Source organism: Notamacropus eugenii, chromosome 6 (assembly GCF_028372415.1).
Source record: "Notamacropus eugenii isolate mMacEug1 chromosome 6, mMacEug1.pri_v2, whole genome shotgun sequence".
NCBI lineage: Eukaryota > Metazoa > Chordata > Mammalia > Diprotodontia > Macropodidae > Notamacropus > Notamacropus eugenii.
Window position 1 is genome coordinate 47,341,540 of NC_092877.1, and position 12,212 is coordinate 47,353,751.

At 38.4% G+C, this 12,212-nt stretch overlaps 1 protein-coding gene across 3 annotated transcripts in view; it reads right to left on the reverse strand.

Moving 5' to 3' along the window:
- Positions 1–12,212, reverse strand: part of ATRN (attractin) — a 244,387-nt gene that overhangs the window by 148,895 nt on the left and 83,280 nt on the right. For all 3 annotated transcript variants that reach the window (XM_072619903.1, XM_072619904.1, XM_072619905.1), the window contains exons 10-11: positions 10,265–10,419; positions 9,348–9,432 (exon numbers count right to left, since the gene is read on the reverse strand). In XM_072619903.1, the coding sequence (XP_072476004.1) occupies positions 9,348–9,432; positions 10,265–10,419 (240 nt within the window). The remainder of the gene's footprint in view (positions 1–9,347; positions 9,433–10,264; positions 10,420–12,212) is intronic.

Consider the following 12,212-nt stretch of genomic DNA (forward strand, 5'->3'; position numbering starts at 1 on the left):
CAAATTTGCTACGTGTGGAGCACATACTATACTAGTTAACTGAAGTTGTTTTACCAAATGATACTTATGGACACTGTAACTTTGCAAAAGCATTTCCAAGCAGGTCAAAAAGCATATGTATCCCCAGGATGATAAGGAAATGGGAGCTCTAGCCAACCAAGGACTGACTGAAGGAATGGGTCACGTTTATCCTGTAAATGAAGTCTTGGGGCAAGGGGTGGAGAGTGGCAGGGTTTGTAGGACTGTAGTTTTGAAATTAATGATAGACTGTTAAGTGGAAGAAGGATTCACCTTGTCCTGCCTGGCTCTAATAAAGAACTAGGAGCAACAGAGAAAAGCTACCAGGGAGGCACATTCAATTCCACATGACGAATAACTTTCTAACAATTCAAGCTATCCAAGAACAAAATGACATATAGTGGTAGATCACATCTTATCACTAAGGCAGAAGCATCAACTTGTTAGAAATGCTGAAGAAAACAGATGTAATGAGTTGAAATAGATGACCTCTAATTTAAGATTTTTCTTGCCTACAAAACTCAATATGAGTTAGAGCTTGGTGTGACAACTGGAAAAGAAATGATTCTCCCACTGTAACCTTAGGCTACATGGAAAAAAATACACTATCTTAAAAAAAAGGGAATGATCATTACTGCACAGTACCCTGCTGGGACCACAGAATGATGTGCTTAGTTCTGGACCTCACATATTAGGAGTGATACTGACAAACTGGATCAGGTCCAGAGGAAGGTAGCCAATATAATGCATAGTCAGGAAGATCAACCAAAAGAACTGGGATGGTTTAGTCTAAAAATGAGAAAAATCTGGGGAAAAATGATAGTTATCTTCATGTCCTTAAGTGACTGTCATGAGAAAAAGGGAGCACTTTTTTTGTTTAGCCCCAGATAGCAGAATTAGGACCAATGGGTATAAGCTGAATCAAGAGGCAGGCACTAGGACAAGAAGCTGAGATACAAAGAAAGGCAAAAACAGCCCCCACTCTCAGAGTTCATAAAGCTAATGGAAGAGACCAGATGCAAAGAACTATTTACAAACAAGATATATGCAGGATAAACCAGAGATAATCTCAAAAGGAAGGTACTAGCACTAAAGGGGGTCAAGAGAAGTTTTTCATTGAAAGTGGGATTTTAGCTGAGACTTCAAGGAAGTCAGGAGGCAGAAATGAGGAGTGTATTACAGACATGGAGGTTATCTGGTGAAAAGTCATGGAGTCAGGAAATGTTATTACATGGACGCATATTTAAACTCAATACAGAGTAAGAACTTAGTAATTAGAGTCCTCCAAAAATGGGAACGGCTACCTCAGGAAAAGTTCTTCGTCACGAGAAAAGTCCAAAGACTGAGTAATCATTTCTCAGAATGTTGCAGAAGTTACTCTTGATTGAGGTACAAGTCAGTAACTTCTAAGGTCCCTTAGAAATCTTTAAGATTCTGCAATAGACGTCAATGGCTATGTTTATATGGAAAAAGTAACTGTATTTTTCACAAATCTCTACAAATATCTTTCTCTTTGTGTATCCTGTTTCCACCTTCCATTCTTGTCCATCTTTAGCTACTGTATACACACTCTTTCTGAAAGCTAAATGGTTCTAAGAAGTACCCCTTGGTATACTTAAGAAAACACTTCAAAATCCATTAAAATGCATTAAAATATTACAATCTGAAAAGCACCAAGTTTACTGCATTATTGTCCAAACTCTTCATTCCTGTATCTCACACCACATCCAGTCTACAGCACTAATAAATACTGTGAAAGGGCTCATGATTCCCTATATATCCACACACAGTCATGAATATAATGTGGAATTAAAGGAAAAGAAGTGATTCTCCATGGTCATTTAGTTTATCATTCAGGTATTCAAAAAGATCTGCATGAAACAATTCTAGGAAAAGAATCTCCTAGAGGTAGGATGGAGCATTGGACTTCTTGATTCTCTACAATATCATCAAAGCCTGAACAAGTAGGAAGGGGCCAAAGAGAAGCCATGTTTCTGGGTGTCTAGGCTCCCTGCATTCTACCAGTGCTAGTCCAGAGTGTTATTCATAGCTCAGGAAGGAGAAACTTCATTCTTCTGGTTTTCTCAGAGGACAATGACAGGGAAGCAGTCCTCAATTAGATAACTGGAACATAGTTCCCTTATTAATAATGTTCTTAGCAAAAGATTTCTAAGGAGATCCTCTTCAGCCTGATTACAAGTTAGACATAGGGAACTAGTCCAGAGTAGTGCTTCTCAAAGTAAATGTCAAATCCCAGGGGAATTCACAGCAGGTCCTTTGTTTGTTGTTTGTCCTTCATTCTCAAAGAGGACCATGACATCAGGAAGTTGATGTCATGAAATGCAAGTGAATTGGATTTAAGTGAGGGAAGGTTGTGCAAAGTCACCAATCTCACTCTTTCCTCCAGGGCCATCTGGGTCCAGGGGCAAGATATAGATCAGGGTGACTGGAGATGGCCCCAGATGCAGTGGGAGGCCTTGGCCTTTTTAAGCTAAGGTCTTTCTCAGGTCTCAGTTTAACTGAGGCAAGGCCCATTAAAGAATGGCCTCTTTTACCTGGTCAAAACAACAACAAAAATCAATCTGGGACGAGAAGACCCTTTGGGTTTCTGGACAAAACAGAAACCAATGTAATTTATATCACTCTAAGACATCAGAGCTCAAACAATGATCAAATGAAGCTTGGGTTGGGACCTCCTGTTGGCCAATCAATGAGAGCCAGAGTGATTTGAGTTTAAGACATGGTCATTAAAAAAGCAATCTAGTTCACAAACTCCAAGATGTCTCACGAGGTTATAACAATCAAAGTTTATATTCTTTTGGGCAGAGCATCCCCAGGTAAGGGTATGATTTCCTATGTAAACAGAGGGAGAGGAGGGAGGGAGGAGGGAGGAAAAGAAGGAAAGGAAAAAAGGAAGCAAAGAAGGAAGGATGAAAGGAAGGAAGGGAGGGAGGAAGGAAGGGAGGAAGGAAGGGAGGAAGGAAGGAAGGAAGGGAGGAAAGAAGGAAGGAAGGAAGGAAGGAAGGAAGGAAGGAAGGAAGGAAGGAAGGAAGGAAGGAAGGAAGGAAGGAAGTTGTGTTACCCAACTGGAACTGACCAGTTATATCTCCAAAGAGATATCAAACATTAGTTGTAGCTGCTGCACAGTCTATGAAACTGCCAGGCACTCCTAGGCTTTTAAGTATATTGTCATATGAAGGAAACAAATAAGGTTAAAAAAAACACTATTTGTTTTCCAGAAAAAGGAAGAGAAGGGAAGAAAAAAGTATTTCTATAGCACATACTATTTGTCAGGTACTATGCTAAGCACTTTTACACATATTATCTTATTTGAGCCTCACAAAAACCCCAGAAGTTAGGTGCTATTATCCCCATTTTACAGTTGAGGAAACTGAGGCAAACAAAAGCTAAGTGACTTACCCAGGGTCACAAAGCTAGTAAATATCTGAAGCTTGATTTGAATTCAGGTCTTCCTGACTCCAGGTCAACAGTATTAAGAGGCCACAGAAGGATTATGGAATCTCTGGCCAGAAGGGATTTAAAAATCACTTAGTCTACCCCTCAAGCATAAAACAACTTGGTCACAAAGGTAGGAGGAGGAAGAATATGAATTCATCCTCAGGCTGTCTAACTGCTGAGCCAATCATAGTACCATTTAATTAATATGAGCAAATAATTGATCTTCAGTACATGTTTACTGAATGAATAATGATTGGTGATGATGACTAGCATTTATAGAGCACTTGAAGGCTGGCAAAGCAACTTACAAACATCATTTCATTTTGTCCTCACAACAACTCTGAGAGGCAGGTGCTATTATGTCTGCATTCTACAGATGAGGATCATGCAACAGCTTCCAGTCTTCCTGACTTCAGACCCAGTGTTCTGCCCACCATACCAGCAGATGCTATAGGGAAGGCTCAACTGAGATAACGTACATAAAATATTTTGCAAACTCTAAGGGGTTCTGTGAAAGATGGTAGTGAGGAACGAGGTCTCCTGATTCAAAGTCCAACACTATCCCACCAAGTCATATCACTGAAATATTTGCCCAGGAGTTTCTACTAACAAGGTATAAGAAAATCATTCCATTTTAGTGCCACAAATACTCCAAATGCAAAAACATAAGAACAAGCCTAAATAAAACACAAGGCTACTATGGCCTGCTATTAGTACCCATATAGAATTATAGATTTAGGCGTGGAAGGGATCTCCCATCTAGTCTAATCCCCTCATTTTACAGACAAGGAAATTCAGATCACAAAGCTTATGACCTGCCTGAGGTTATAAAGTGAATAAGTGGCAAAGCAGAGATTTAAACACAGGTCCTGTGACTCCAAATCTAGTACTCTTTCAGCCTATGTACACTGTCTCTACCCTTAATGAAACCTGGTAGTTCAGTCTTTAAAATGTCTATGGTTCATCCAATAGGCAACTGATGACATGGAAATAAAATTCAGGAGAGAACTTAAGGTAAGACCTATAAATTTAGGAGATAAACCCACTGGACCCAAGACCACCAAGCAAGCAAACATAATAAGAACAGGGTCCAAGACAGAATCCTGGGGTACTCCCAAATGAAGCTAACAGAAAATGGGTGATGATCTTGCAAAAGAAATTGAGGAATGACCAAAAAGGAACAAAGAGGGTCAGGAAAAAGCAATATCCCAGAAGCCAAGGAAAAGGAGTGAGTTCATTAGGAAAGATTAACATTATTAAAAGTCTTAGCAGGGTCAAAAAGGAAGAAGACAGAGCCAAGGCCATCAGATTTACAAGTGAAGAAATTGAAGGGTCATAAATCTAGAGGTGGAAGGGTCTGGTCCCACCCTCTCATTTTACAGATGAAGAGTCTCAGGCCCAGTGAGGTTATACCTTTTTCCCCAGGTTCACACAGCATTTGAATCCAGGTCTCTAGAAACCTTGTATATATGCCCCAGGAAAACACCAGAGTTCTATTCTACCAACACTGGGTTAAAAAATAACTGCTAAGCAGGGAATTGCTCCCCTCCCCAACGATTGCTCTCTTTTTCCTTGATTCTTCTGGATAGTTTACCTGAAGGAAACTCTATGTCCTTAAAATCAATCCTTGGCTAAAAAGCAGCAGCAGCTTCTATGAGATCTACCTCCTTTGGCCCTCTTCTGAAAGAACCTCACATCTATTACTTAGGTCTACATGTTTACAGATCCCCCAACTTCCCTTTTTTCTCTGTATCACATTCTCATACTTTCCAACCTCATGACACAGGTCAGGATTCCCTTCTGCTATTTCAGATAATTATTTATTTTTAAAACCACTTAGTACCTCATTTTAAAAAATAAACATTTCATTCTCCCCCAAAGTCTAAAAAGGCAGTTCCTTGAGTCCTTACATTTATTCTTGTAAGAAGGAATCTGGCAACTTGAGGATTGATGACAGTTTCTTGGCCATGGCAGAAAGATAAACATCATAAACTCACTGTAAATGCCTACAACGCTCTCCCTGCTTTTCACAGATGGAAGAACAAACACAGTACAGTGGTAGAGAGAGAAGTTAGATTAGAAGGGGGTGGGTGGTAAGGAAGTAGAAGTAGAAGAAGTAAGTGTGGATTATTCTTCTTAAGAATTTGGTAGTGAAAGAAAAAAGGGAAATGCAAGAGAATAGCCTTAGAGTGATGGCAGAGAAATAAAGCTTCTGTCCTGATGGAGTCAACTAAATAGAACAAATCTGTAGGCCGAAGGAGGGAGAGGAAAAAGAAAGGAGACTGGGAGACAGGGTAGTGTAAATGGGAGAAAGAGAAGATCTAATGGAACTGAATCATCAATGGAGCAAGCTCCAAGAGGAGAGAATGGGATCAAGGGCACAAGGAGAAGCAGGTTTGTCATTAGCAAGAAGAGTCATGCTGTCCTGAGATGCAGGAGTAGGAATTATGCCTGAAGGGCTATTAAACTATGTATACCCTTTGATCCAGCAATACCACTTACAGGGCTGTATCCCAAAGAGATCATAAAAATGGGGAAAGGACCTACAGGTACAAAAATATTTGTGGCAGCTCTTTTTGTGGTGACCAAGAAGTGGAAATCAGGGGAATGCCCATCAATTGAGAAATGGCTGAAGAAGCTGTGGTATATGAATGTAATGGAATACTACTGTTTCATAAGAAATGAGAAACAGGCAGACTTCAGAAAAACCTGGAAAGACTTACATGAACTGATACTGAGTGAAGTGAGAAGAACCAGGAAAACACTGTACACAGTAACAGCAACATTGTGTGATGACCAAAGTTGATAGACTTATCTCTTTTCAGCAATGCAATGAACTAAGACAATTTCAAAAGATTCATGATGGAAAATGCTATTCACATCTAGAAAAAGAACTTTGGGAGTCTGAATGCAGATCGAAGAATACTATTTTTCTTTTTTCTCTGTTTTTTTCTTTCTCAAGGTTTTTCCCTTTGGTTTTAATTCTTCTTTACAACATGACTAATGTGGAAATATGTTTAACATGATTGTGCACATATAGCCTATATCAGATTGCACACCATCAAGGGGAAAAGTAGAAGGGGAGAAAATTTGAAACTCAAAATCTTATAAAAGTGAATGCTGAAAACTGAAACTAAGTAAATATTTTAAAAAGAAAGCAAGAGTAAAGGAAGAAAAGATAAAGATTCATTGAGGCAAGAACTGAGAAAATGCACCTTCTTTCTTTCATTGGAAAGGTGAAGAGATATAAATGTGAAATGTTCCATATGCTGCCAGCTAATTTTACTGAATTTTTTGTACTTTTTTAAAGGGAAGATTCATTTTTGAAGTGAGGTTATATATATATATATGTATATATATATATGTATATATATATATATATATAATATATATATATACACACACACACACACATATATTTTAAATTAGTTTAAAAAACCATGAAATAAAATATGCAGAGAGATTTTAGGGGCATGAATTGGGGGAGAAGAGGACACTCACAACTGATAGCCTCTTTTTTTCTAAGGAGGAAGTAAGAATGTTGGCAAGAAGAGGGGAGGCGGGAACAAAAACAAACCTTGAACAAATAAGATTTGGAACAGTTACAAAGAAAAGTAAGATATAAAATCATTGAAGGAAGAAAAATAGTTTGGCCATGCAGTGGGTGAGAAGTCACTTGAATTTATATCACATCAGTTTATAGCGGACCCAGTTGACAACGGAAGTAAGAAGTTATTCCAACAAAGTTCAGCAGTTTGAGAGCAAGAGCAGAGAAAGCAGGGGGCAGGAGAGTGATCCAGGAATCAAATGTCAGAAGGAAAAGAGGGCACAAGAGTCTAATCACAGAAGGCTGTGTACAACTGAAATGATCAACTGTGAAGCTGTGGAGAGGTGAATGCAAAAACAGAAGGGCATAAAGTGAAGGTGAAAAAACAGAAATGGAGGTAATGGAGGTTTTATAAGGCCAAAGAATAAGTTTAGGAGGAGTAAGGCATAGGGAAAAATGGAAAAACAAGAGACTGTGGTCAGAGAGGGGAATTTCTGAGTTTAAGTTCATGAATTTGGAATATTCTGACTCAAGAAGTCATGGGTCTGCTTCATTGGAGGTCTTCAAACAGACTCTATGTGATCATTTGTCAGGTATGTTACAGTGAGGAGTCCTTTCAGGTATTGTTGGACTAGAATATCTATCAAATTCTGTGATTTCTGAGGTGGCACAGCCACGGGCAATGGTAACTTCTAAGTTGTGACCATCCTTGTAAGTGGCTGACACACAGTGAAGTAGAAGTCATTTGAGCCTTAAGACAACTGAGGAAGTAGGGTTTGAAACAACAACAATGTACATAATGAAATACCCAACTACAAGACTAGGGATTGGGGTAGGAAGTAAAACTGTAAAGAATCAGGTAATGAAATCCTTAAAAAAGGAAAGCCAATGGCGTACCCAACAGACCACAATAAACATTTGGACCAGACAATCTCTCTGTATAAAGGAAGCTTCAGAGGAGGAGGGACAGAAGGTTGGTGGCAGATGGAAGATGTGGAGGTGGCAGTTAATAACAAAACCTACTATTCTTTTCCTAGCCCAGCTTATAGGAGGACAAAAAAGAAGGCAGAACAAGTAGGAGAGAGGAACAACCAGTGATGTTGCATCTTCCAAAAATGGCCAAGTTTTCTGTTAATGCAAGATGGTAGAAAGGGTGTGAAAAGAAAAACCAAAAATGAAAAGAAGTGTGTGCATTTCAGAAAGACGGTTACAACAATGGAAATAGAAGGTAAAAGACAGGAACTGGAGTGTGGTAGGACTAAACTGGAAGGGAATAAAAGCATAGTGAGGAACAGGAAAGAGGGGTTTTGTCCTGGGAGACAGGAGGTATAAACGGGCTAGCCAGAGGCACTAGTTAGTGAGGGTCTCTAACTCCCAGGATCTTAACGATGAAGAGTGGTACAAGGGACAGAAAGTAGGTCAGGCAGGAGGGTCTTGGCCATTAGGGCCTAAAAAAGGCAGAATTCACATGTGGCACCAGGTCAGTATTCACATAGCCACATGGCAGGGGATCAGAGAGATATAACTGTTAAAAAACAGGTGGAATATCCTGAGGTCCTGGTCCTTTTGGCATCTGATCTAAAGTCTGAAGCCCCAACAGGATAGTACTAGGCATCAGCCTATGGTCCAAGCCTTTCTGATTTCAAGGTAGTGTAAGACTTAACCTCAGCTCTTCCAAGAGTGTTCCCTTATTTAAAACTGTTCTCCTATATCATCTACCTAGCCTTGAATCTGAAGCTCAGTCCTGTTCTAAGCTCCTTGAGTAGGGATTGTTTGTATTTATATCCCTAGCAACCAACCAAGGGTGGACAGTTAATAAGTATTTATCAATTAATTTATTGAATAAAAAGCCTCTCTCTACAATACAGCTAACACCTGAGGGGAAACTCACATGCCTACATGTAGCCCTACCAAACATGCATCCTACCCACAAATTAATTTTTCTTAAATCATAATAAAAGCAATTATAACATGACATTATTTCCTTCTTGTTGCTTAGAAAAAAATGAAATGTGATTTAGTTCCTAACATCAATACACTTTTGAAAGAATCAAAATGTAAGTAACAGAAATTCACACTTGTATAATACTATAAGAAAAATCAATGGAATGATGAGCCCACAAAAAATAAAACTTTAATCCAATCCTCTGAATTCACAATACTTTTTCCTTTTACCCTCCATTTGTTTTAAAGCATAATTTTAAAATTGAATGTTATCAACCTGTGCCTTTAGTTCTACTCTATGTTCTCAACACCATGAAATTTCACTGCAAGCCAAGATCTGAAAAGAGATGGAGTAAGCAAGCACTCTTGGTCCAATTACCTGTTGTACAAGACTGCGGAGTGGCCAAATCTGTTAACGTCATGATGAAGATCAGGTCTCCGAAGCACTGACCAGCGATCACAAGCTAGAATTAAGAAAGACATTTTAAAAGTGCCCATCATTCATGATATCCAGATTCTGACATTACCTTTTGGGGGGAAGGGTTAAAACAATCTCAGTGCCTCAAAAATGTCTCTGTTTCCCTCAATAATTAACTGATGATGGATTCATCTACTTTTGAAATAGGTACATGGCATTCAAGTTTATGCATCTGTCCACATATGAACAAACACTGCCCTCTACTGGTCAACAAATGTAACCACATTTAGTAATTTTTAAACTGTGGGTAAAGTGGGTTTGAAGACCTGTGTTAACGAATATTTATTTGCCCCAATGAAATACAACAATTCTGGCAGTCTATCAAAAAGGTATTCTGAGATTAGTCCTTACAGAAGAAGAACTTGTGCATTCCATAGTACAGATCATTTTAAATTCAGAAAGGAAAGGTCCCATCTAACAGGTACCTCAACCCCCTCTCAAAATATTACTTTCTAACACTACTCAATCCAAAATATGTCAGAAAAAATGTAATAGGCTACCAGTGCCTTTCTGAAAATGTGAAACCTGAAAGAACCTCAGATCTCTCTTCCTTACACTGTCTTATTCAATACATAAAAAGGTACAATTTTTTTCAAAAGGCTCTTGAAGCCTAAAAAGGGAAAGATATGAAGGAAAGGGAATATGCATTTATTAAGCATTTGCTATGTGCTAATTACTGTGCTAAGTGCTTTATAAATATTATCTCATTTGATCCTCACAAGAGCCCTAGAAGGGATGGGCTGTTACTATCCCCATTTTACAGTTAAGGAAACTATAAAGAAGCTCCTTAAATGCCCAATTAGCGCTGGAAAACTTACCAATATCATAAGCCATGAAATCTGATGAAAAGCACTTGGCACCATGGCTCATAGAGGTATCATTGTGTGTGTTTCCTCCAAATACCAGCATGGTTCCACTGATTATCACAGCCGTATGCAAATAACGGAAAAAACGGCTATCCTTAAGAATGGTCCTTTTAAGTTAAGGGAAGAAATGGCATTTTAAAAATATTTGTTATTCACTGACAAATAATACCATTTCATTAATTTATAACAAAAAAATACATGACTGTTGTATGGTTTCTCCCTTACTGTCAAGGCATTTCATATTTAAAATAAAATTCCACATGAATGTGAATTACTACCATCTTCCTCCAAAGATTTAGCTCCCAGGATTTAGAACTGAAAAGGGCCTTAGAGACCATCTGACCCTTTACCCTGAATTTATAAATGAGGAAATTGAGGCCCAGACAAAGGAAATGAACAACCCAATGTTATACAGATAATAGGTAGCAGATTCAGGAATCAAAACCCAGGTCCTTTGACTGGCCCTTCTATAATATGCTGTGTCTTGTTTTTCCTGTTTTTCCCCTTCCCTAAAATCAAATTTAGTCTATTCAAGGATAGAAAATATTAATCCAGTTGAAAGTTCGTCTAAAAAAAAAATACTAAATATTTCCTACTTGACTAACGTAAGTTATAGGAACTCAACCCCTCCTCCATTACTAAAGTTATGAAACCTATAATTTTTGAGAATAGATGAAAATCAGATATGCATTTAACAACTTTTTAGTGGAATTCCAAAATTCCAAAATCTTGTTGTGCCAAATCTGTTCAATGCCCAGATAACATAGCAGTTTAAACTAGATTGCATATCTCAAATTAGTCACTTTATATTTATAATTATCAGAATTTTATTGTCACATCTATTTTATGAGGTAAGAGTAAATATTCTGCTTATCTATATAACATAGATTATAGTCTAATCTAGATCGAATAAAACAGCACCCCAGTTATCCACAAGGAAAATGTAAACCAAAAACGCTTCTGAGCAGTCACCAAGTTTACTCAAAGAAGCTCATGCACTTCACTCAAAGGAAAGCTCTTGGACCCAGACTCAGACTTGATTTATGTTTACTTTACAAACAATCCTGACAAACTCAAAGCCCTTGTGAATTAGGAGAATAGAATTAGACGAGCTGTATAAGCAGACAGACAGGAGCAAAAACTGATAACCAAAATCTCAAACATGAACTCAAAAAACACAGCCTGCTCAGGTCATTTAATGAAGGGGCAAATAAGTCTATTATATTTTAATAGCCCCTGAAAGCTTAACTTTGCTGAAGTACAGAAAAATAACAGACTATTTATAGTAATGACCCTCAGACTAAGTCAACAAAAAAACCCATTAAACTGCCTGGCTGTGATGGTGCACACCTCTAATTCCTGCTCCTCTGGTGGGAGTTCCAAGCTTCAGTGGGCTAAGCCACTGAGTATCTGCACTAAATTTGACATTAGTAAAGTGAGGGCAAAGGAGAACCAGGTAGCCTAAGGAAGAGGGTAATTGGCGCAAAGGTAGGAAACAGAGCAGGTCAAAGCTCTGGTGATGACAGAAATGGGAACTGGGCAGTAAGTGGCCCCTGCACTTTGAGTTTGGGTGACATAAGAAGGCACACTATTCAAGAAGGAAAAAAAAATAGCATTAAATTGTGTTCAGAAAATACTATTCAAGGAAGAGATGTTTGTGACTGAGCTGGGAAAATTTCCTTCCCAAAACATTAAAATAAAGTCTGAGTGCATTAAAGGGTAAATCTTGTCCATCCAAAATACTTAACAATCCATAATAACTTCAATCTCTAAGAATTCTAGCCAATTAGGGGTTTACTCTGGTACTACAGAGATATGAAAACCCAACATAAAGCAGAGGCTTCAGGTGGTTTTCTTCGTTTTCCTATAAAATAATGCAGAAAGGGAGAATATGAGTTAC